Genomic DNA, 27,327 nt, shown 5'->3' on the forward strand with positions numbered 1-27,327 from the left:
GCAACAGAGCCCAGAGCAAGCAACCAGCGGATGTCAGCCACACGCCTTCCCAGGAGGTGTTCTAGATGTCATTAGCCTTTCTTGAGTGAGGGCGATCTCTTGCTGGAGCCTTAATTTGGACATTTTCTCAGCCTTCATATTGTATACTTGCAACTTAATCAATTCTCTTTTTTAAAAATGATTCCATTTCTGTTATATTGCATTCCAGCAGCTTAACAAACTAATCCACTTTCATTCACCTAGTTGCATGCCTCACAACTTCATTATTTCTTGCAGCTGCTGAATTTTCTATTATGTTTATATGCCACAGTTTGCCATTCCATTCTTCAGTTACGTACCCTGAGACCACATCCATCCATTGCAATTAGTGAATACTACTGCCATAAACACCAGTGGGCAAATGTCATTCATGCCCCTACTTTCAGTTCTTCCAAATGTACATCTAATAACTGGATTACAGGATCATAATGCTATACTCAGCTTCCTGTGGAAATATCACACTTCCCTCCAGAGGGGCTGCACTATTCTACTTCCCTACCAACAGTGAATAGGTTCAACTTCTCTCTGGGTTTTATCCAGCACTTGTATCTTTAGGTTTATTTTTGAACAGTTTTTTTTTCACACAGCATATAATCCATCATATGTAAATAATCAACAATTCTTGGTGTAAATGTATAGTTATGCATTCACCACCACATTCTCTACGAGGACATTTCCATTTCCTCCCCAAAGAAAGAAGAAGACTGAGAGAAAAGAAGAAAAAATAAAATAAAACAAAACAAAAGTGAATAACAACAATAACAACACCAAGAGCCCAATACCCCTCTTTTGTATTCCCTTCGTATTGATATTTAGATTGGTATGTTATCTTTGTTACATTTAATGGAGGCATATTGCAATGTTGCAGTTAACTATAGACCTAATTTTGCATTGATTGTATTTTTCCAACATACTATCCAATTTTTAACATTTTGTATTATTGTCTTTCATTTCCTCTCCCTCATGTAAAAATTTTGTTATGATTCTTCATTTAATAACCATCATTGTCAACCTCAGTTTGTCACTAAGTTATACAGTCCCAGTGATTTTTTCTCTGCTGGTTTGAAACTGCTATGTTCCCCAGAAAATCCCTGCTCTTTTAACCCAACGTTGTGTGTGCAGACTCTTTGAGGGGTGGGGCTTTTGATTAGATTTTTTCCATGGTGATGCATCCCCTCCATCCATGGTTGTTCATAATTAATTTACTGGAGTCCTTAAAAGAGGAGTGAAAGAAAGAGAGAGAGAGAGAGAGAGATGAAACCAAAAGGCACAGACATTTGGAGATGCAGAAGGAAGGTGCCCCAGGAGACCCCAGAAGCTGAGAAAAGTATTTGAAACCAAAAGCCAAGAAAAAAAGGGCAGCATATGTTACCATGTGCTTTCCTAAGTGACAGAGAACCCTGGCCTGCTCAGCATTTCTTGAGTGAAGGCATCCTCCTGTTAATACCTTAATTTGGACATTTTCACTGCTTCAGAATAGTAACTTGCAACTTAATAAATCCCCTTTATAAAAACCAATCCATTTCTGGCATATTGCATTCCAACAGCATTAGCAAACTGAAAGAGATTTTGGTATCAGAGAAGTGGTATGCAGCTGAGTTTGCAAACACTAAAAAGGTTCAAATGTCTTTTCAAATGTATAAAAGGAAGATTCTGAGAGAACTGTAATGGACTTGATAGAGAAAGCCTAGGTTGCTTTGAACATAGTGTAACAGGGAACACTCGCAAATATAAAATTTATAAAAGTGTCTCATATGACCGAAGGAAGGGAGAGACCAAAATATGCATGGCAGGTTGTGAAGCCCACGATTCCAATGGAAGGTCTGGACAAACACCACAGGAGAGTATCCTCGGCTGAAGCAGGAAGAGCCTGTCTCTTCTGAAGCCTCCTTAAAAGGCTTCCAGTGATCAGATTAAGCATCATTCATTGCAGAAGACACTCCCCTTTGGCTGATTATGAACGGAATCAGCTGTGGATGTAGCTGACATGATCATGATCTAGTTGTATGAAATGTCCTCATCGCAACAGACAGGCCAGCAAGCACTTGCCCAACCAGACAAACAGGTACCACCACTTGGCCAAGTTGACACATGAACCTGACTATGACACGAAAGATCTGCTTTTTTCTATGAATTATTTTTAATGCTGGGAAAATGTTCTGAAGGATCTTTCTGAGATTGTCACCCTGGGTCCAATGACAAAATCATGAACCCATTGAACTCTAAAGACATTGCTGCATTTCAGGACAACACATAGTGGTAGCCAATGGGAAATACTTAGAATATATTGTGGCTTTTCTACCCTTGAATGATTGATGACCTCATTGCTGTTTAATACATGCAAGAAATTTAAAAGTCATTCTTAAAGCATAATATTGAAATTACATTTCAAAATTGACATGAAAAGACATTTCATCTTTTAATGTGCACTGCGTTGCTCATGGTAAGTATGAGATGTCATTTATTATAATTTCAATTAATTATTTGCACTATTATTTTATTAAATATTCACACTAATACACTATACTCTCTGGGTGGATAGAGACTGTGTGTATGTTATTCATTGTTGTATTGTTAGCACCAAGTTGAAAAACTGAATCATACTAAATAATCAATATATAATTATTGAAGAAGTGAATGGATGAATGAAAATGAATCAATATTTTTAAAAATTTTAATGTTTCAGGATATTAACTACCCTTATAAGTTATCAATTCCACAGGAGCCATGGGACATTAAACATGTCCAAGTTTATTCTATGTTTCCTTTTCAGTGATGAGGCTACAAAGGCCACATGCTGTGTGCTACTGTCACTTGGCTCTCCGACAATTCTCTTGGGATGTTTGCTCGCTGTGCTCATCTTGAGGGGCAGTGGTCTTAGTGAGCTGGCCATGCATCCTTGACTGGGGAGAGTGTCTTCTGCAATGAGAAAATCCAATCAACTTGATTTAATACAATCAGTTGATAACTTTTAAGGGGCATATGATGACTTCAGTAGTCATAAGAGAGAACATTCATCCCTACTTCAGCCAGTAAGACTCTCTTGGAGAATTCGTTGAAGGTTTCATTGCTGTAGCCAGCTCAAGTACTGCCCTACAGAATTTGGATTTCCACAGACCCACAGTTGCATGAGACACTTTTATCAAATCTCTTATTTCAGATATATCCTGTTCATTTTATTCCCTAGAGAGCCCTGACTAACACTGCCTACAATATGTATTGCTTATTTTGAGCTTTTCTTTTGCCATTCAAACTATGCAAAATTGTTACCTTCCACTCAGGCAGATCCTCAAACAAGGAAGAAATAAATAACACCATAAAAAGAAAATAGTTGGGCTGACTGAAACGTGGAATACTGAAAGTCCTCTGGTTTATGAAGGGATTCTTTCATTTGTACAAGAAGCCTTAAGTTGTTGAACTCGATGGGGACCACCAAGAACTTCTAGTGTCATCCTCTCAGGAGGAACAATCTAAGGCCCAGGAAAATCATTAACAGTTCACCAATCTTGCAAATGTGGGAGAAAGCAAAACTGAAATTTTCTGGTGTTCCTTCCTCTATAATATCAGCATCCATTAAACAGATGAATTTTATGTATTTAATGTGTGACTATCCTATGTACAACAGGAAGGCAAAAACTTTTTAAGGTCAGGAGTCCATTTACAGGAATTAACTATAAATGGTGAAGATTTCAATAACTGCTTTTCCCTTGCTAAAATTCTACATGTGTACTATTTGAAAAACTAAGGAACTTAGAACCCTAAGGGGAAGCACATAGGAAAGAAGTATATTTAAAGCAAGACAAGAAAGATAGTAACAGATCAAGTCAGTCTAGTTTTGCTGTTGGACTCATGGCAATAAACTCTTGGTGTGATTATCTAATTTATGAAGGTAAAGATAAGTAGATGTCTACAGCTGGATAAGCAAGTGTTCAATTTTGGTGCTTATTTTAAGAAGCCTGTTTCCAGTAAATATGTAGACCACATTTGCCAGTAGCTAATTAAATTACTGATTGTGGAAAATTCCCTGTTTGGTTTCTTGGAAAAGGAGACTGTGCTTTCAGGAGTCTGTTCAGACATGGCTTGTTCTGATCTTTTGTTAATGCTCTTTCTCCCCAAGCATGGTTAATGTTATGTTTACCTCTTTCAATGTATTAACCTTGGAAGAAATAGGGGAAGGTCAGCTGGCTGCACATTTATATATTTAGGATATTTTATGTGTATAATATGGGTATATTAAAAGTTTCATGTATAATAAAAGTTACCTGTTGCTCCTCATTTCCAATCTCTCAAGATTGATTTTTTTCATTTTTCCTTGCAAACTGCCTCATGCTAAACAAACAGGAGACTTTATAAATTGAAGGACACATTTTCTTGTGCCCACTTCTATAATTTGACCATGCCATTATTGGAACTTTCAAGCTCAATAATGCCGTGTAACAAGACATTACAAAACTCATGACTTATTCAGCAAACACTTAATTGTTGCCCATGTCTGTGGATTACTAGGAGTTCATCTGAACTAGGGTGGATTGGTTGAGCTGAATTCTAGACTTCAGTTTGAACTCATGCATATTCCATGTAACTCTCATTATTCTTGTGCATCAGATAAATTTCATATCATTCTTTGCAGATCATACTGTACTCAAAGCCAATCACCATGCAAAAACTGGACACAACAGAATAATGCCAAAATGTAGCATACCCACTCATTTACTACAGAAAAAAATTAATATGTGGAGACCCTGACCTGTGAGAAGTATTTTAATCTCCTGGATATGTTTAAATGAATAAAAGGGATGCCAAATGGTAGAATATAAAAGCTATCTTTACACATTGAATTGAGCATTGCATGGAAATGTGTTTAAGATATATTATGCTCCAGAGGACATAAGTATAACCAGTATTTAGAAGAAACAAGGATGCATAGTTTCATTGTTTTACAATATGGGCTAAATTCCTCCATCTGAATGAGAAATAGTACCATTTCTTTTCATCAAATTGACACCTGTCATTTTGCAGCAGCAAGGTTAGGAAGCTAAAAACCTGGCAGCCAATATTATAATCAGACCCCATGGAATACATTGCTTTTGTTGACAAGATATGTCTCGTCAGAAACTGAAGAGAGGCTGAGTTCTCATCTTGGTCATCTCCTTCCAAAGAACCAAGAGGAGACTCTTTCATGTCCTCCAGTGGGGATTGACTCAGAAAACTTTGTAAATAAGGAACAAGTATACAAAATCATTGGTGGAAATTTGAGTGCTATTTCACATTTCCCTGTATAGTTCATCAAAGCTGTCTGGAATGTGATACACTGGAAATGGTTTGGCTTTTATAAAGGGAATTGATTAAGTTATGAGTTTGCAGTTCTAAGGTCATAAATATGTCCAAACTAAGACACCCAGAAGACAATCCCTTCACTCAGGAAAGGCCAATCTGGGATGGCACATGACTGGCATCTGCTGGTCCTTTGGCTTGTCCTTTCAAACAGCTTCCCCAGGGGCATTTTCTTCTGCATATTGAAACTTCTGGGTCTCACGTTGGCTCTGATGCTTTTGTCAAAAACAATTCCATCTTGAAGGTTCCAGTAGGCAACCCAACCTTGAATGGATGGGGACACAACTCCAGGGAAACTACTTATTCGGAAGGTCCTATGCACAATTGGTTGGGTCACATCTCTCTGGAAACAACTTAATCAGAGAAATCCCACCAAGCAATATTGAATCAGGATTAAAGAACATAACTTTTCTGGGGTACCCAACAGTTTCAAATCAGCACATTTCACATCTGGAAGCCCAAAATACATGTTCTTTCCAAATGCAAACTGAATTAATTCCATCATAATATTGCAAAGCTTTAAAGCATGTCAGCAAGAAAATAAATATAATACAAAGTCAGAAACAGAACAAAAATCTTATCAAGGTCAGCTACAGAGAAGATCTTCCAAAGATAAAATTATTCTCTGCCTCTGAAGTTATGAAACTCGGGACTAGTTCCCTGCTGCTAATATACAAAGGAGGAAGCGTCATAGGTACATATTTCAATTTCCATACGATGACAGTGGAAAGTAAACGGGGTTCAAAGGTCCCAAAAAATTCCTAAAACCAGCAGGGCCAACTCCATTAGATTTTAAAGAATGAGAGCCATTTATCTTTGGAGCTGGATAGAGCAGCAGTTCCACCCTTTCCAAGGGCTTATGCAGCAGCTCTCCTCTCTCCACATGCTGAGGTGAGGGTTGCAACCTGGGGGACTTTGGGGGGTTATTTTTTTCTCAGCCCCACCCTATTCAAGCATGAGGGCTACACTTAGGCTATCTGCAATCTACAGGGTACATGGTCAACCCCCTAAGAGCAATGAGGTGGCAGTCCGGTTCTCCCCCTTCCTGAAACAAGGTGATCCATCCTCTCTGAGGTCTGAGGCACCAAAACTCTTTCTGAACATCAAGGCAGAAGGCCCACCCTTTGCCATAAGGGCAAACTCACCTTCTCCAAGTGCATATGTGGGGCCACTCATCTGGCCTCAAGTTTCTTGGCTTCAGACCTTAGCTTCCATAGTTCTGTCTTTGAAATATTTTTCCTTTGATTTGTTATTTTTCTGTTCTTTTTAGACCAGACTGACAGTGGTTGCATTAAATACATCCCACCACAGTCTTGAGGGTTTTCTATGCCATGCACTGGGATCAAACCCATCAGACACTAAGACTTTCCACAAATCCTTTCTGGATGACTCCATCTCCAGTCTTGGCTTGTACTGAAATGCCTGACTGGTTCCATGTTCAGTTGAATCATCACATGGGGCCCTATTATATGGTGTCTCCCTTTCCATAAGCTCAGATTTTTCCAGACCATAAATTTCTGGTTTCTTTGCACTCAAGAGTTCAGTTATTGGCTTATCTTTTTCCTGTCATATTTCACTATTAGCTGCAAGGAGAAACCACACCACAATTTCCACATTTTGTTTGAAAAATTAATTTGAAACCCTCTTCAGCTAAGTTTCCCGTTGCATGTCTTTTAAATTCTACCTCCATTCAAAATCAGCACAAAATTTTTCCAGCTTCTCTGCCACTTTAAACCAAGGGTCACCTTCCTTCCTGTTTATAAAACATATGCATCATTTCTGTCTAAGAACTTATCAAAAATTTCTTTAGAGTCCACATTTTTACCAACAGTTTCTTCAAAGAATGCTATATCTTCACTATCAAGCTTCTAAAACCATTTCAGAATATTCCCCTTATTCATTGAAAATGCCATTCCAACATGTTTCATATGTGCAAACGATAACACCCATTTTTTCCATTACCAAAATCTGTATTAGTTTGTTAACACTGCCAGAAGTACAACATATCAGAAATAGGTTGGCTTATATAAAGGGAATTGATTATGTTACAAGTTTACAGTTCTAAGGCTATAAAAATGTCCAAACTAAGGCATCCAAAGAGATATTGTATTAGTTAAGGTTCTCTAGCAAAACAGAATCAACAGGGGACAGTCACAATTATAAAATTTATAAAAGTGTCTCACGTGACCATGGGAAGACAGAGTCCAAAATCCTCAGGGCAGGCTGTGAGACTGATGATTCCAGTGGAGGGTCTGGATGAATTCCACATGAGTGGCTCACCAGCTGAAGCAGGAAGAGAGTTTGTCTCTTCTGAATCTCCCTTAAAAGGCTTCCAGTGATTGGATTAAGCATCACTCATTGCAGAAGACACTTCCCTTGACTGATTACAAATGGAATCAGCTGTAGATGCAGTTGACATGATCATGATTTAATTCTATGAAATTTCCTCATTGCAACAGACAAGCCAGCACTTGCCCACCCAGACAAACAGGTACTACCACTTGGCCAAGTTGACACACGAACCTCACCATGACAGATCACCCTTTGTCAACTTGGCAGGTATACGTATCACCTTAAACCATACCTAATTTCTAAATAAAAAAATTAAAATGCACATTTTTTTCTTTCACTGAACAATACTGAACTATCCTGCATATAACTGGAAATACATTAACTCTTTTCAGAATAGGGTGTAAGTCCTTGGGTAATATCCATTCTTAAACTTGATATCTTACAACTTAAATAGTATAACAGGAACAAAATAGTATCCCAGTTCTCATTTCTGTAACTTACCACGTGGTCATAGTTCATATTTATCATTATCTTCTTCCACTACCCCTTCCATGTTCCCTTTATCCTCAGCAAGCACTTCAGGTGTTCATGGTTCTTTGCCTAGTGGGGTGACCCAAACTTTCATTCCTGAAGTTTCAGACCCATTGGTAGTCCTGCCTGGATTGGGCTTTGCAGTTATCCATTGATTCTAATCACAGGGCATGGTAGTACTAAAAGACACCTTAGGAAATGTCCTATAGTCCAAGAAAACTCTTCTTTACCTCCATTGTGTAGTTGCAGTCTTATTTCCCCTGATACTCAGGGTCAATCACCCCAGACAACAATGCAATCCCCTTCTTGGCTTGTTGATTCATGGGCATGAGTAGCCCAAAGTGACCAGGTGGCAGTCTTAGACTCCAGTTCAATGGAATCATTGTTATTTCTTCTAGTGAAAGCACTCCCCCTTTTGGAACTAAAACCTAGAGACCAGCAGAGCTCAGGGTTGCAGGGACAGGGAGCAAAAATGTTCCTAGAGGATCACTAAGGGTAATAGAGAGTGGTGCCTCTTCCATTTCCACCCCTTGGTTCCTAGACCCATGGATCGTGGCTATGGGAGAAACAGCACCATACAGTGGATACTGATTTCAGCATACACAGCTTCCTGGAGAACATTACACCAGCCTTTCAAGGTATTGCCACCTAGTTGGCATCGTAATTGAGTTTTCAAAAGGCCATTCCACCAGATTCTATCAATCAGCTGCTTCTTTATTATGGGGAACATGGTAAGACCAGGGAATTCCATGAGCATGTGCCCATTCCCGCACTTCATTTGCTGTGAAGTGTGTTCCTTCAACAGAAACAATGCTATGTGTAATACCATGATGATGGATAAGGCATTCTGTAAGTGCACAGATGGCAGTTTTGGCAAAAAAAAAATTGCGTGCAGGGAAAGCAAACCCATATCCAGACTATATGTCTATTCCAGTTAGAAGAAATCACTGCCCCTTCCATGAAGGGAGTGGTCCAATGTAATCAACCTGCCACCATGTAGCTGGCTGGTCACCTCGGGGAATGGTGTCATATCAGGGACTGAGTGTAGATCTCTGCTGCTGGCAGATTGGGCACTCAGCAGTGGCTGTAGCCAAGTCATCTTTGATGAGTGGAACTCCATGTTGTTGAGCCCATGCATAACCTCCATCCCTACCACCATGACCACTTTGTTCATGAACCTATTGGGCAATGACAGGAGTTGCTGGGGAAAGAGGCTGACTGGTATTCACAGAATGGGTCATCTTATTCACTTGATTATGAAAACCTTCCTCTGCTGAAGTCACACTCTGGTGCACATTCACATGGGACATAAATATCTTCATGATTTTAGCCCACTCAGAAAGGTCTATCCACATATTTCATTTCTAAGCCTTTTTATTACCAATTTTCCAATTATGGTCTTTCCAAGTCCCTGACCATCCAGTCAAACCATTAGCAACAGCCCATGGGTCAGTATACAAATGCACCTCTGGCAAGTTTTCCTTCCAAGCAAAATAAACTACCAGGTGCACTGCTCAAAGTTCTGCCCACTAGGAGGATTTCCCCTCACCACTGTCCTTCAAGGACACCCCAGAAAGGGGTTGTAGTGCTGCAGCTGTCCACTTTTGGGTGGTACCTGCATATTGTGCTGAACCATCTGTAAACCAGGCCCAAGTTTTACCTACCTCAGTCAATTCACTGTAAGGGAATCTCCAAGAGGCCATAGCTCTGGTCTGGGAAAGAGAAGGTAATTTGGCAGGAGTGGAGACCATGGGCATTTGGGCCACTTCCTCATGTAAATTACCTGTGCCTTCAGGACATGCTCTGGCTCTATCTCGTATATACCATTTCTATTTTACAATGGAGTGCTGCTGTGCATGCCCAACTTTATGGCCTGGTGAGTCAGACAACACCCAGCTAATTTTAGGCAACTCAGGTCTCATGGTAACTTGGTGGCCCATGGTTAAGCGTTCAGTCTCTACGAAGGCCCAGTAGCAGGCTAGAAGCTGTTTCTCAAAAGGAGAGTAGTTATCTGCAGCAGATGGTAAGGCTTTGCTCCAAAATCCTAAGGGTCTGCATTGTGATTCTCCTGTAAGGGCCCCCCAAAGACTCCAGACAGCATCTCTATTTGCCACTTACGCTTCCAGCACCATTGGATATGCTGGATCATACAGCCCAAGTGGCAGAGTGGCTTGTACAGCAGCATGGATCTGTTTCAGAGCCTCCTCTTGTTCAAGACCCCATTTAAAATTAGCAGCTTTTCTGGTCACTTGGTAAATGGGCCAGAGTAGCACACCCAAATGAGGAATATGTTGTTGCCCAAATCCAAAGAGTGTAACTAGGTGTTGTGCCTCTTTTTTGGTCATAGGAGGGGTCTGATGCAGCAACTTATCCTTCACCTTAGAAGGAGTAGCTCGACATGCCCCACACCACTGGACACCTAGAAATTTCACTGGAGTGGAAGGCCCCTGTATTTTTGTTGGATTTATCTTCCATCATCTTACATGCAAATGCCTTACCAGTAAGTCTAGAGTAGTTGCTGCTTCTTGGTCACTAGGTCCAATAAACATGATACCACCAATATAATGGACCAGTGTGATGTCTTGTGGGAGGGAGAAGCAATCAAGTTCCCTGCAACAAGATTACCCCTGAGTTAGAACAGTGAAAGTATATTGCTGACCTTTCCAGCTGAAAGCAAACTGTTTCTAGTGGTCCTTACTAATAGCTTTTGAGAAAAAAAGCATTTTCCAGATCAATAGGTGTATACCAGGTACCAGGGGATGTACTGATTTGCTTAAGCAATGATACCACATTTGGAACAGCAGCTGTAATTAGAGTTACCACCTGGTTCAGTTTACAATAATCCACTGTCATCCTCCAAGACCCATCTGTTTTCTGCATAGCCCAAATCAGACAGTTGAATGGGGATGTGGTAGGAATAACTACCCCGGCATCCTTCAGGTCCTTAAGAGTGGAAGTAATCTCTGCAATCCCTCCAGGAATCTGGTATTGCTTCTGACTTACTATTTTGCTAGGTAGGGGCAGTTCTAGTAGTTTTCACTTGGCCTTTCCCACCATAATAGCCCTCACTGCATGAGTTAGAGAGCCAATGAGGGGATTCTGCCAGTTGCTCAGTATGTCTATACCAATTATACATTCTGGAACTGGGGAAATAACTACAGGATGGGTCCAGGGGCCCACTGGGCCCACTGTGAAATGGACCTGAGCTAAAACTCCATTGATCACTTGGCCTCCATAAGCCCCCATTCTGACTGTTGGACTAGAGTGATTTTTGGGTTCCCTGGAATTAATGTCACTTCTGAACCAGTGTCTAATAATCCCTGAAATATATGATCATTTCCTTTTCCCCAACACACAGTTACCCTGGTAAAAGACTGTCCGTCTCCTTGGGGAAGGCTTGGAGGAAGAGTAACAGTAAAAATTTGTGGCAGTTGTAACTGGGTTCTCCCCCAAAGGAAACTTGTTTCCCCTTCATTGAAGGGGCTCTGGGTCTATAAACTGTCTCAAGTCTGGAAATTGATTAAGGGGCTGTGACTCTGTGTTTTTGTAATTCAGGTTAGACTTTTTTTCACTTAACCTAGAACTCTTTTGTTTACACAGCTTGAACAAGGATTTAGTAAACTGCCCTTCTATTGTATTTCTATGTACCCCATGATTTACTAGCCAATGCCACAAATCTCTGTGAGTCATATAATCTTGACTCCTGCTTTGAGTTTGCTGTCTGTTATAATAGCCATGTCTACCCTATCTTTGGCGAATAAGTCCTGCCACCTGGCTTCTGCCAACTCAGATCCCATCATCCCCATTGTGTTTAAGAATTCCAGCTCAGTGACAGCATTTCCTACAGTAATATCTGACCTACAGAGAAGTGCAACTATAAAGCTCTTCAGGGATGATGGTGCTAGTCTCACAAATTTATTTCTCACTGTTCTGGTAAAAGGTGCATCCTCTGGACATTCCTGGGGTGTAAGAGCAGGTAAATCCACTCTAACATCCCAATCTCTCTAAGCCTCTGGATCCCCTCATCTACATTATACCAGGACAGTTCTGACATTTCAACCTCAGGTAACTCGGCCACCTTTTGATCCATGTTTCAACCAACCATCCAAACAAACTGTTAATACCTGTTTAAGCCCCTTGGGGTATAGCATTGAATGCAGAATCTCTGCTTGGTGGAGCCATATCAATAAATTCAGCCTGACCCAGCCTTATATTCCTACCACCATTTGCCCACACCTTTAAAATCCATTGCCACACATATTCCCTTGATTTCTGTCTATATAAATTGAAAAACTTACACAGCTTTTTTGGAGTATAATGTACCTCCTCATGTGTGATACTTTGTATTTCACCTTTTGGGGCCTGTTTGGACTTTAGTCTAGTTATAGGTCTGGAAGAAATGAGGGGTGATGGGGATGGGTCTTGAAAAGAATTAAAAATATCTTCCAAGCCATTTGCTTCAGGGCATTCATTTGCAGTGTTTTCTGGTGAAACAGGATTAATCACCCTAAGGCTAATCCCTTCAGGGGGTTGGGTGGCCAACTCCTCAAGGCAGACTGGAGGTGGGGCGGTTATGTCCTCAGGGCAGACTATTACAGGGTTATCTAGAGAAGTCTCAGCATGACCTAGGGTTTCAACCTCTGCACTGACATCATTATCAATCCATATGTCAACATCCCATTGTTCAGGATCTCACTCCTTTCCCATCAATGCCTTCACTTTAAGGGCAGACCCCATGCAACACTGAGATTTCAGTTTATGTTGTAAAGTTGCTACTCTAACAATAAGATTCTGAGTCTGATTTTCAGAGATTTCAAGTCTACGGCTACAGGAAATAAGATTTTCCTTCAGGATATTCATAGAAACTTCTACATCTGTCAGACCATACTTAAGCTTCTTGTTTGAAGCCTTAAGCACATCCCTTCCACGTCCTAACGTAGCCAGCGTACCTGACAACAACCAGCCAACATCTCTATACCTCTTATTTCCACAAAACTGTGTAAAGGTGTCAAAAAAGTTTTCCCCCATAGCCTGGCTTCATACAAGTGAAGCGTAAGAGAACTGAAAAGTGATATTTTGACTATCGCTTTTGCTAACTCACTCCATGGATTGGAAGTGTCATTCTGATTATGGGAATCAGAGTCCTTAGTGCCTTTGTGTCCAGTCAGAGTAGAAAACCATTCATAAAAACCCATTTTTAAGATCCTGTTTCTTAAGAACCACTCCTGGTACCAAGATGTATTAAGTAGGGTTCTCTAGAGAAACAAAATCAACAGGGAACACTCTGAAATATAAAATTTATAAAAGTGACTCATGTGATTGTGGGAATACAGAGTCCAAAATCTGCAGAGCAGGCTGTGAAGCTGATGATTCTGATGGAGGGTCTGGATGAACTCCACAGGAGAGGCTCGCTAGCTGAAGCAGGAAGAGAGACTGTCTTTTCTGAATTCCCTTTAAAAGTCTTCCAGTGATTAGATTGAGCATCATTCATTGCAGAGGACACTCCCCTTAGCTGATTATAAATGGAATCAGCTATGGATGCAGCTGGTGTGATCATGATTTAATTCTATGAAATGTTCTCATCGCAACAGACAGGTCAGCATTTGCCCAACCAGACAAACAGGTACCACCACTTGGCCAAGTTGACACATGAACCCGACCATGACAGATACCTTGACTCAAGAGAGGACAATCTGGGACGGCCCATGGTTGGCATCTGCTGGTCCTTTGGCTTTCCTTTCAGTTTCCTCAGGGCATTGTCTTCTGTGTTTTGAAATGTCTAGGTCTCATGTTGGCTCTGAAGCTTTTTCCAAAATAGTTTCCTATTAATGAACTCCAGTAAGTGTCCCATCTTGAATGGGTGGAGGCACATATGCATGGAAATGACCTAATCAAAAGATCCCATCAACTGGATGGGCCACATTTCCATGGAAACAACTTAATCAAAAAATTCCACCCAAAAATATTGATCAGGATTAAAACACATGACTTTCTGGGGGTACACTACACTTTCAAACCAGCTTACTCTCCTTTCCCACTTTTGAGAGTTGTTAATATGTCAACTTTAAACTTGTTAAGGAAATCAGACTTACATATGTTATCCCAATATTAACCCATAATATTAAAATATTTAGCAATAAGGAAAATGGAAAAGAATATTGTGGAAAAATTATCCCATGAATAACGTATACTTATTTAAGTTTTCTAAATCAGTCCAATTTTCACTCGTTTGTATTGCACTTCAGAACAAATGGCAGTATGCACCCAGAGTAATGACACTTGGATTCCTCTGAGTCACAGACCTCTTATCATCTAAGAACATCAAATATCTAGTCTCATTATTTCCAAATTCAAGTTTCCTGAGAAGTAACCAGTGTCTGCATAAAAATTAGTATTGGAGCTTTTTAAAAATACAATTTTTTACATATTTCTCAACCCTAGCCTTCTGAGTTCGAATCCCTTGAACTAGGTTCTGTTTTCTGCTCAAAAATATCTGAATGCCATCCCAATTATTGGTCAAGCTTGAGAAGCACTAATCTAGTCTTCATCTGAAAATTAAGGAAAAAGGAGGCCCATAGACACCAGGGAGTATGAGTCCATGCTGAGACATTACCCATGGTTTTGTGTGATCACAGGACAAAGTATCCTGATTCCTTAATTATACCTTCTAGCCCAGATCTCTTTCTGATTTTGAATTTTCTTATCTTTAATTCTGTTGTTGTAGGAACATCATAAAACATTTCTTAAGTCTTGGCTATGGGTAGCTTTTAACTTCAGTTAAGGTTACACACACACAACACAACCATAAACATGTATAGAGTAAACAGAAACTCTGATTGATGTAAAAGGCAATTGGACAATGGTGAAAAGTTAATCAGTGATATGTTCACCTGCTGCAGGAAAAAAGGTGCAGGCTGTGTTACAGTTAAGGAAAAACTTATCACTGAGGTGAGACTCAATTAAACTGATAAAGATATGTGTTTGTTTCTCCAGAATGAGCCTCTCTGGAATTCACAGCTGAAAATTCTGTTTATTATTGAAGCTGCTTGGTTCAAACATTGGAAGGAACATGGCTCTTTATCCATGCATAACAGTAAATTGTGTTTATCCTGTTGACCTGAGGCATAGTTACCAATTCTTTACAGCAAACTGTTTTTATTCAGTTTCTTCAACTTTTCCTGTTGGTCAATATGATGAGTTGAGGCTGTATATACCCCAGAAAACTGTGCTTTTAAAGTTAGTCCATTTCTGTGGGTGTGGCCCCATTGTATGCAGGACCTTTTGGGGAGGAAGGTCTTATGATTCTCATCCAGGGTGGGTCTTGGCCCTCTTAATGGAGTATTTTATAAGAGAATGAAATTCAGACAAAGAGAGAGAAGGCCACAGGAACAAGAAGCTGAAAACAACAGAACCCAGAAGAGAAAGGACAAGCTAGCAGACACAGCCATGAGGTAGTCCAAGATTGCTAGCAGCCAGAATTTGGCAAGAAAGCACCACCTGAGAATGGCTTGTCTTGGACACCTTTCTCAGCCTTGAACTATAAGCTTGAAAGCTACTAAATTCTCACTGTTAATAATAAACTGATTTTATGGTATCTGCTTTCAGCAGCCTAACAAACTAAAATGGCCACTGTATATGAATAGGGACTGCTAGCTACAGATTACCAGGAAGGATTACAGCCCAGTTAGCAGAAGCCCTAACTTATTCCTGTAAAATGTGTCATTTAATTTTTTCCTCCCTCAAACTCTGTGAGGTTTGCATTATTGTCTTCATTGTGCAGATGAGTTCATCAAGATTGAGAAAATTTAAGGGCATCCAGCTTAAAGTATCATTACTTCCAACTATTTGCTGTTAGCCTCTCAATAAAACCTTCCTGCCCCATAATTTATTCATTGCATTCTTTAGTTTTGCAGTTCTCAGTGTGTAAGTCAGGGGATTTAACATGGGGTAATAATGGTGTAAAATCAGCCACCATCTTATCCTCTGGAAAGTTAGTTTCAGGGCCCATGTACATGAAAGGATCGAGACCAAAAAAGATGATGACCACGGTGATGTGGGACCCACAGACAGATGGGGCTCTGTGCCTGCCCTCTGTGACTGCTTTCTCAGGAACATCAGGAGAACAGTATAGGAGACGAGCAAGGTAAAAGCTCACCACAGCGATGGCCCCACTGCTGGCTGTCGTGACACCAACAACATATGTATCCGTGCAGGCAAGTTTCAGCACAGAGTGTACATCACAAAAGCAGTTGTCAATCTCACTGAGTCCATCACAGTCCCTTGGATAATGGAGTGTAGGAACTCCCCTTTCTGGCTATTGTATCTGTGCTGGCCCATGATGGGCATATTGTGTCGGGGTTTACAGATGACCACATAACCATCACAGGCCATCACAGAAAGAAAGAGCTCAGTACAACTAAAGAAATGTACACCAAATAGTTGCAACATGCACCCCACCTAGGACATAACTTTAGCCTTGGCTAATAGACCAACAATCATCTTAGGAGCTGTCACTGAGAAGTAACCAATGTCCACAAAAGACAAATAGCTGGGAAAGAAATACTAACAGATTAGGAAAGATTGCCAGTGGCAAACAACCAGTATGATGAGTAGGTTTCCAAGAAGAATGTCTGTGTATAAGAAAGAAAACACCACTAAACAAACTTTTAGGGCCTCTGAGCTCTATGAAAGACCCCAGAAAATAAATTCAGTTACATTGTTTACTTTTTTCCATGCCATTAATCCAGTGAGGCAAATTCCCAAGAGATGATTAAATTATCTAAAAAAAAAACAAAACATAAAAAGGACCAACAGCATCATTTCTATTGATGAACAGATAACCATAGTACTGGATGACAGAAACTGTGTACTTACTGCTGCTTGGCACAAATATGCAAAGAATTTGAAGTTCAAATATTCTGTCCTTCCTATCTCCATACAAAAGGAAGTTCACTCACCTCGTGGGCTTCTCTTCCCCCATTTGGGAAATGAGAGAGTTTTTATTTCATTATTGTCCCTATCATTCTAACAATTATTATTCCATGATATTATATCACTTGTCAGCCTGTAATAGCTATATAATTTTCATAATAATGTACAGACAAGATTAGATCAAGTCATAAAAGAAAGCTGCTACAGAGAGTTGAAGATCTGTTTAATCTGAAAGGTGAAGTAAAGTCTCAGGTAATTTCTTCATCTTCAAACTGTGTGTGATGGAGCAACTCCCAGACTTTATTTGGGCTTGGTTTTGGTCTTTTAATCATTAGTCTGTTGACATAAAAAGAGAAAGACAAATCCTTCCCTTTAACCTCATCCCTCCTTCATGCATTCTCCCTTCTAGTTTCATGTCCTCTTATTTTAGTTCTCCCAGTTTGTATCAATTAAATTTCTGGAAGAGGTCATCACTGAGAGATAATTTAAATATGTCTAAGAAAATTCTCTGGAGGTATTTCATGAATTTGCGGTAGGGTCACTGGAGGGTTTGGGTGGAAATAGCTTGTGGAATAGTGTTGATTAAAGACAATTTCATGGTGAGTTCTCAAATCAAGGTATAGCTCTAAATGCTTCCTCTAATTACACCATATCTTGGATAATCATTAGGAATTCTGTTCTCTTGTGGGCACAGATCATCAGCATCCTTGTCAAATTTGGTGACAACAGCTGTTATTGACCCCTGTGTTCTCAGCTACCCCTTGCAGCAACCCCAGGCATGGAACTTGCAGCTTGAGGGAAATGGTGTGGCTGTGTCTTCAGGTCTGTAAGTGTGAGTAGGTGGAGCGACAGTGTGGCTTCTATTATGCAATGTAAAACAATAATAACTGTACTGATAACATAATAATAGTTCTGATTGAGGGCACAAGCACATCCCTCCACGTTTTCAGGCTAAATCAACTTTTATTTCCTTCCTTATTAACAACAACAAAAAAACTGTCCCCCACTGAGAGACCTTCATTTTAAGGGTGCTCAAATCATAGCAACTTGACAACTGTAAATTTTGTTGTCTGAATTTCGTCAGACAGAAACTTTTTTTAGGAGAAAAAAAATCTCACCTGTATTTTCCAGGGCTTCAGTTTTGTGTTATTTTTGTATATCTTCCTAAAATAATTTGAGAGCAACTGACTAAAACAAGGTAGGAAAGCTGTCTAAAGACTCACTTTGTAAATAGTTTGTGCCAGAGAATCTCTTACTCCCTGAACTCAGGGCTAGTAGGAGGCAGCCTCTGGGGTGCTTATTCTGTCTCCTAAGTTCTGAGATCAACCATTTCACAGGATCTTTGGCAATAAATCTTTTCTCTACTTTTTGAAGGTCTATTTAGAGAGAATGATGCAAAATGACAATGACCTTGGAGAAAGCGTTTCCAAAGATTCCTTCCATCTGCAGAATCACACTACAGACTTAAAATGAGATTTACTCTCCTTTCATCTTTTCGCTTATTTAAAAAAAATAAAAGTGTGTCACTTCTGTGTTATTTAAAATCCAATCTATTCACACATTAAGGGTTTTAACACTAATCTAAAACATTTCAATAAAATGTGATTTATGTAATTTTCATATTGTGTATTTTACCTATTGAGCTAATGTAAGGAATCATGATCGCTGTTTTGGGGATATTTACGTGATGAATTTGAACTGTTTCATTCTTTACAAATGTCTCTTTGATTTGAAAATAGTGTATTCATTAGTGCCACTGGGCTCAGTGCTTGTCTTTCTAACTGAGCCTGTGCTGATTTCTGAAGAAAGAAACAGGAAGATTTTTCTCTCCAGCCTGTTTCTGGGATTAATTCCTTCCTCCTTTTCTGTAAGGTGGACCTGGCTCTTCTGCCTTCCTTTCCTACCACTATTCTTTCTTTTTCCCTTGATCTGACTTTTCTTTCTTTCCCTTTCCCATCTAATCCCCTCTTATTCTTCTCTTATCACATAATGCTACACACATCACATAAATGAGATGTTGTTCACACTCTCTGTGTGAGGTTAGAGAAAATGAGTGAAAACTAAGGGGCAGCTAGTGGTCAGAGTAGAAGAACCACTCCACGTGATTTAGTTTCTGGTTGCTGCCGTAGCACATCACCCAAGCTTAGTGGTTTAAAAGAATACAAGGTATCATCTTACAGTTCTGGGCTCCAAAGTAGGCGCAGGTCCCTAACTGGTTCAGGGGCGCTTCCTACATCTGTAAAGCCAGCAGCATCTTTAATTCTCCCTGATTCTGCCCTACTCTTTTACTTTCCTCTTCCACTTAAACAACAGTTGTTAACAGTTGTGGTTATATTGGGCCCACCTGGATAATCCAGCACAAGATACCTATTTTAAAGTCAGCCAATGAGCAACCCTAATTTCTCCTTGTCATGTAACTGCACACTCAAAGCTTACAAGTGTTGGAGTGTGGACACCTTTCTGGGCCATTATTCTGTTTACTTCACTGAGTTAGCTAGTGGATTGGAGAACAAATTCTCTCTGCCTTCTTTCTCTCCATATTAAAAAATGTATTTGAAAATCTAGGAGGCTTTTTGAAACTATGTTTGAAGAAATGTGTACTTCCTATAGACAATTGACTATTGATGTTCATATCTTACACAATGGGTAGGAGTATAAGCAAGGTGAGTTGTCAGATGAGAATAATCTTTTCAAGGATGGAAAAAGACAGTTACTTACCATGCGCATATGTGGAAAATATGTATTTTCTAATGATTTCAGAGTCTTACTAAAAAGTCCTTGCCAGAAATTTTGAAAGCACAGGTTATACATTTTCATCTTTTGGAATCTAAAATAAATCTAGATAGTAAAACTCAATCCTTCTTGTTTTGGCATCCTTGGAAACTATTTACAAACCTAGCAACATCTGCATTTATTGATATGAACATTTCCGTGAAAGCATTATGCATAAAAAAAGAGAAAAGAAATGAAATGAGAAGAGGAAATAAAATGTTAAGACATACATTTAAAAACAAATTAAAGTCTATCCTGTGGGATGCAGCTAAAGCCTTTTTATTAAAAGGCCTCATCATCTGTCACAGCATTCAAATGAATGCTTGCATATTCAGAGTACTATTTCTGTTTTAAAAAATAATTTTTCACATAGGAAATATTCTGCTTTCTTTAATAATTGTTGTATAATTTAATAATTGTTGTATAAATAATATGGTAAACTAACGGATTTAAGGTAATCAATAGGTAACTTAATAAAAGGGTTACTTTATACTATATAATAAATTTGTGTAAAACTTCAAATTAAATATTTTCAAACATATTAAATGTAACAACTTTCTGTGTGAACATAACTTTTAATGTCAGTTTTTAACAGCTGATATGAGTGCTGTGCTCGCTTGGAGCTTCGCACACTAGAAAACATATTCTTACACTTCAGATGTTCCTAAGAGTGTGAACCCTTGTGAACAGGACTGATTGATGAGGTTACTGCAACTAAGGTGTGACCCAGTTCAGTCATGATGGGAACAAATCCTGTGACTGAAGGTCCTATAGGGAGGTTTACAAGGAGGTAAAGTGAAAGGGAGCAGGAAGAGGCTGGAAGTCAGAGGAAACAGGGGAGAACTAAACCAGTAGAGCTGCCATGGGTACTGCCATGTGACAGCAAAGTCAGGGTCCAGGGATTCCAGCAGCTGGGCCCAGGACACCTGTCTCCTGGGAGAAAGCATCACTGGCCGGTGCCCTGATTGTGTACATCTCCTGCTCTCAAGCAGTGCACCAGTAAATTCCTCTTGATTAAGTCAACCCACTGAATGATAAATGCCTATGCCTTTGCAGCCAGGAAACTAAAACAATTACCCTGACTTTAAAAATTTATGTTGGGCGCTAGCCATCATTTTTTCAGTACCATGCACATTGCTACAAGATCGTGAGTAAATTCTTTTCCTCTCCGCAACTGGATAAGCATTTGTTCTCTTTCAGGTACAGCTTCCTTTCTAACAACTTTGGGGGCTCATTCATCATCTGAGGCTTTGAAGGGGGACCCCCAAGGAAGACAAAGGGAAAACATGCCCCACTGGTTGAGCAGTCTCAGACTCTGTCATTGGGGGCCCGCCTCAGACATCCAGAGAGACCCAACCAGAAGCTCCTATCTGCAGGTCATGAAGGAGAAAATGGGGAGGGAGAAAGTGCCTCACAGTGAGCAGACAACTCCATGCATGGACCAAGGCACCTTGACTTGCTGGCCCAGATCCCATCTCTTGAATTTACCGACCATCAGCACCAACCCAGCAGTTGGGTCCTCATCAAACCATGGAAAGAGGTCAAACTCCAATTGGCCTGTGAAGGACCCTATCAAGTTCTTGTGGCAACTGAGATGGCTGTCTGGACAGCAGAGAAAGGCTGCACTCACTGCACTTGAGTGAAAGAACCAGTGTCTGAGCTGGATGATAAGTATCCAACAAAGCAGTCCAGTTTCTGGAAAAGAATTCCAACTTCTGAACCTTTAAAAATTATGTTAAAAAGACAATAGTTGGAGGAGGTACAAGGGATTTTGGGATTTAGTGTTTGGATTTTGTATTTTAATCTAACACAGTTAATCATTACCTTAGTTAGAGAGTCTTACAAGGAAAATAGATAGACAAGGAATTTAAAGCTCAATTTAAAAATCAAAGTAATTATCCTAGCTATCATGTTCCAAATTTGGAATGCAATGAGCCTTGTCAGATTGGTGGTGAATGTAGCTGAAGGTTTAGAGCCCCAAACTGTACAGTTTGTTGTTTGCTGAGTAATAGACTGCAGAGACTTAAGGTCAACAACAATTGAGGGGAAAATAAGTACTTGTGTCCAGAACCAGTGGGGGGTTTACAGTGGAGCCTCTCTTTGCCCGCCCTGGGATGATGCATGATGGACCACCCAGTTTCAAGGGTGGACCATGAATATGGGATTAATTTCACAGACCTAGAGGCCATTAAAGGATAAAAAAACAAATAGAAAAAACTTTGATAAAGGAAACTCCCCATTAAATTGCATACCTGGTGGTGATAACCATCCAGAAAGCAAACATCCAGCAGGGAGGTGGCAGCAGAGATGCAGTAGTAGTTATAGATAATTTATGATGAGGGCAGACCTCACTGGAAAAGACCTTCTAGGAAGATCCCAGATGCAAGTCCTTTCCCCTACACCCACAATGCCCTCTCCAGTTAACTCTCCAATAGTGCCAAAGGAGACTCAGCTGGAGGTTAGTTCCCCAATACAGAATGATCCCAAAGTTGTCATGGTGGTCAAGGCAGAAAATTTGAAGCAAACCATGTAAATAGAGACAGGGTATGGAGATACAAATCCCTGCACGGAATAGATTAAATGTACCGTCCAGAGTCTAAGCACAAGCAGCTGTTATACGTGCACTGTCTTTATTGTGCCCTTTCCAATAGGTATGGAGAAACATGAAAAGAAGTCCAAATGCATGGTACTCTTCTTTCCGATCAGAACACGACTCCTGGTGAAAATTGTAGTACACTGTCCTTTCTGTTCCCTCTAGTCAGGAGCTGAAGAGTCAAGGCCGTATCAGCTTCCGGCCTCCATCCAGGAAGCCCTCTGCCTGTTTCTCTAGATGGAAGAAGGACTCCAGGATCTTGGGACCATGGACTCGTGTGCCCAAGAATAGGGTGTGACTGAGGATAGTGCTGAGAATTTCTCCAGTTTAACCACACCCCAAGCAGACCTTTGGTGGTTTTGTGGAGAGGAAATCCTCCAAACAATATTGCCTAACAAGTGGAAGGGGACCCATCCTCTGGTTCAGTTGACCATCCCATTCACCCTGGCATTTGAAAAGCAGGAGAAAGTTCTAATTCAAAGAAAAATAAAGAAAAACATCTTACTTGGTTCTTAAATGACTGAATTTATTTAGACAGTGTAGGGGTGCCACAGGGAATCCCTAATGAGTTTAAGGCTAGGAATCCAGTAGCTGCAGGATTTGTGTCAACCTTATTCTGGAGGGTCACCATGAACAAAAGTGTGGATTGGATTAATCATCAGAGGTTTACCAATGACCCCAAGGATGCGGTTAAGGGAAGAGCAGAACCATTGTATGTGATTAGCTGACTGACATGGGAGAAGAAGATGGCCTTAGACACGATGCTAGCTGAAAAGGGAGGCATTTGTGTTATGTTTGGGATAGTTCTTCTACAGCCCCAGATGGAACTATCACCAAAACTTTACAAGGCCTAACAGCCTTATCTAAAGAATTGGAGGAAAATTCAGGCATTGATGAGCCCCTCATGGGATGGTTAGAAGGCTGATTTGGGAAATGGGGTGGCACTGTCCATGATAACTTCTTTAATCATCATAGCTGGGCACTAACAGCACTTGGGGGCTGCATTATCCAAGGTGCCTGAGGGTTAGTTCAGAGACTCACTGAGGCTGCTTTAGCCAAGGAAATGCCTGTTCAGTACATGCAAAGCAATGTGTGCCCCCTTCAAGAGGAAGATCCCTATGATGAAGAGTGTGGAAAGACTCTTTTCAAGTTTGAAAAAGGACTAAAATGTGAAAATTAAAAGAGTTCAAAAATAAAGAGAGGGGATTTTTAAGACTAAGATTGGGTTTAGCTTTCACACAAGAGAAATGGAACTCACTAAACAAAGGGCTGGAAGACAACTCAAACCAATAATGCCAGTAGGGAAAGGGGAGAGCATCTGATGCTAGCCTAGAATCGCCACAAAATCCTTATATAGCAAAAAAAAAAAAAAAAAAAAAGCTTAAATAAGTAACAGCCAGCATCACTGAAATGTAAAGCATAATAAAAAATTGGAACCTGGTGGTGATAACCATGCAAATGCTGATGAAACCTGTATAACAGATGTCTACTTTTGCTGTTGCTATGGAAGGGCAGATTAGATAAGTTGATGAAGGATTCATGGCATTTCATTTTCTATTAAATATATAGCCCTCCTCATGTGTGACTGCAGTGTAAATATTGCACTTCTCAATCTCATAGGAAGCAAATAACATGAGAACATAGAATAGTAGTAATTATTTAACTGAGTTTGGTTTTAACTCATTTTAGATAGGATGACATTATTATTGCCAAGTTTTGCACAGTTAAAGAATTAAGAGTAACATAAGATATGAAATCAAAACTTGTAATGGTCACTCAAGATGTATTATTCTTTAGCACACTGGAACCCATAATATAAAAGCTCACGACACAAGTTGGGGAAGAAACATCTGAGGTGCCACTTCCAATCTCCTCTTTGCTCTCACATCACCAAGATGACATCAGAAATTCTAACATGGAAAACTACACTATCCATCTATTAAAACAGCACAACTAGAGGGAAAGCAGCACCTTGCTAAAGTGGAGGCAAACATCACAGCCCTTCTCTAAATGCTCGTCTTAATTTCATTCATTGCATTGACATAATACATCTTTAAATAAATTATCACACCATTAAACGGCTTCAGACCAGGTTCTTTATTTCTGCTTTTCTTCCTGGTAAAATCTGTTGTTTTTCTGATGTGTTTTTATTTTACATTTAGTCTTGATGAAACACATGATGTTATTTTCTAAATTCTTAGAAATTCAAAATTCTATTGCTGCAGCTCTTATCCACCAGGCATAGTGAATATTTCAAGGCTCTTTGTAATACTATATTGAAAGCATCCATAAATAAGTCTGTGGTAACCTTATAAGCAATACTGAGGAAAAGGCAGTTTATCAGAGAAGTACACTTGAAATCTCATATTAGAAATTATGGAAGCTTTTAAGGACAAAGTAGTGATAAAATGGAATGATTTGGTAACTATGATCCCTGGCACTGGAGGCATTCAAAGGAAATAGGATATCTAAGTGGAAGTATGTTACAGATGAATTATGGACTTATTTAATTTATTAATGAATGCTCACAAGTTTGAAAGACAGTTATTGTGTAAATATCTTTCTTCTTAATAAACCAGAGAGCAGATTGAGAGTAGGGAAATAGAGTTCACTGTCAGCAATGCCAGAAAGGAGTTCCCAGGAAAAGAAAAACTCAGGCTGATGTCAAGAAAGCTACCAGTATAAGGTTGCATAGAAAAAATTGTAAGCAAATCAGGTGTATTTGACATTAACATACACAGGGAGAGTCAGACTTACACCTTACTTATATATGTGTTAAGAGGCAGAAAGAAGAAAGACTCTAATTATCTGAATTAATCTGAAACTCATCCTTCTCTGATATAAAAAATGCAGCCTTGACATGCAACTTGTCTGTGAACTAGAAATAAATAGCAATCCACAACATTATATATAATTGCATGTTCTTTCCACAATCATAAGATACTATCATATTTGATGTATGTACTCATTTAATTGAACCATGATTAGTAATTGGACCCACAAGTCATCTTTTGACATCTGAGGTAATTTTAATACTCCATAACTTTTTCATGGCATTTTTCACTTCTGCATTCCTTAGTGTGTAGATGAGTGGGTTGAGAAAAGGTGTTCCGATGGTATAAAATACTGCTACCATCTTGTCTATTGGGTAAGTGGTTGGGGGACGTGTATACATGAACGTACATGGACCGAAGAATAAGATGACCACAATAATGTGGGAGGTGCAAGTTGAGACAGCTTTTTTCCTCCCTTCTGCACTGTAGTTTCGCAGAGAATACAAGATGACAATGTATGAGATTATCAGAAGCAAGAAACTGCTTGAGCAAATGGCCCCACTATTGGACACCAAGAGCAGGTTGATCGCATAAGTGTCCATGCAGGCAAGTGTCAACAAGGGTTGTAAATCACAGCAGTAATGATCAATCACATTGGGTCCACAGAAAGGCAATTCCAAGGCCAGGACAATCTGAGCTGTGGAATGTATGAAAGACCCTATCCAGGCAAGAACGATCAAGAAGATGCAGACCTGCCGTCTCATGATGGTTGGGTAGCGTAAGGGCTTACAGATGGCCACATATCGGTCAGCAGCCATGAGAATGAGGACGAAGATCTCCATGCAGCCAAATAAGTGCAGGGCAAAAACCTGCGTCATGCACTCATTGTAGGAAATAATTTTCTTCACAGAGAGAGCGTCCACAAGCAGTCTAGGGGCTATGGAAGTTGAAAAGCAGAAATCGGCAAAGGACAAAAAAAACAGGAAGAAGTACATGGGGCTCCCAAGTGTACTGCTGAACTTGATGGTCACAATGATGAGCAAATTCCCCACCACAGTTCCCGAATAGAAAATTAAGAAGATTAGAAAGACCATTTTCTGCCTCAGAGGGTCTTGTGTCAATCCTAACAGTATGAATTCTGTTACGCTGCTGTTTTGCTGCATTACTTCAGTCAACTTGGGGAAATTAGAAGCAATTAAACTGCAAGGAGGAAAGAAATAATTTTCTAAAATGGACACATTTGGAGCCTGAATATGAGTTGATCATTGAACTTTACCCCTTAACAATGGAAATCACTTACTATCTATGCATTGATTTTTTCTGAATGCATTGCAATTCAAAATACTTATTCAAACGATTTACCCAATTGCATAGGAGGGTGCAATAGGAAAAGAATGAAAAAAAAAATGATTCTTCAGACATAATAAACTTTAATTTCATGGATTTGCATAAGTGTATAATTTCCTGATCTGAATGTATTTCTTTAGTTTTCAGAAAATTCCTGTCAATATTAGGAATAGCATCTTGCAAACATAGAGAATATCCATCCATAACTTATTTCAGTGAGTTTTCACATTTCTTGAACCTGGCAATCCATTCATTAAAGATTATTTTAGTAAAATCTGAACATTCAATGAATGATTATCTAAAAACTTGTGAAGATCTTCCTTAATAAAATCTACATGCACACACACACACACACACACACACACACACACACACACAGACAAACCTGAGTTTAGCTTACCAAAGAGTTGTTGTGTGACAATAAGTGAAAAATAATGCAGTGAACAGCAAGCCAGCAAGCTTTCAACCTCCTACAACATATGCATATCATTATCTGTTGCCTTTGCTAAGTACATTTCCTTTTATTTTACCCCCCAAATCTTTCCAGTTGTTTCCAGATCCAAATTCAGCCCCTCATTCAACATATATTTTTTCATACCATACTGTCCACAGTTAAATTCTTCCCCTTATTCATTATATTTCTGACTCTCTCATTATTATTTCTTAAAATACAATGAGGCACTGAGACTAACTATAGTTAAGGACAAGAAGAGG

At 39.7% G+C, this 27,327-nt stretch overlaps 1 protein-coding gene and 1 long non-coding RNA gene across 3 annotated transcripts in view; both read right to left on the reverse strand.

Moving 5' to 3' along the window:
• The window catches only part of LOC143643815 (uncharacterized), a 466,595-nt gene that overhangs the window by 206,906 nt on the left and 232,362 nt on the right, over window positions 1-27,327 (reverse strand). The gene's annotated exons all lie outside the window — the stretch shown is intronic.
• On the reverse strand, window positions 25,497-26,429 carry LOC143643812 (olfactory receptor 4C11). The gene has a single exon (XM_077112318.1). The coding sequence runs from the start codon at window positions 26,427-26,429 to the stop codon at window positions 25,497-25,499; it is 933 nt and encodes a 310-aa protein (XP_076968433.1).

Source organism: Tamandua tetradactyla, chromosome 8, assembly GCF_023851605.1.
Source record: "Tamandua tetradactyla isolate mTamTet1 chromosome 8, mTamTet1.pri, whole genome shotgun sequence".
NCBI classification, from domain to species: domain Eukaryota; kingdom Metazoa; phylum Chordata; class Mammalia; order Pilosa; family Myrmecophagidae; genus Tamandua; species Tamandua tetradactyla.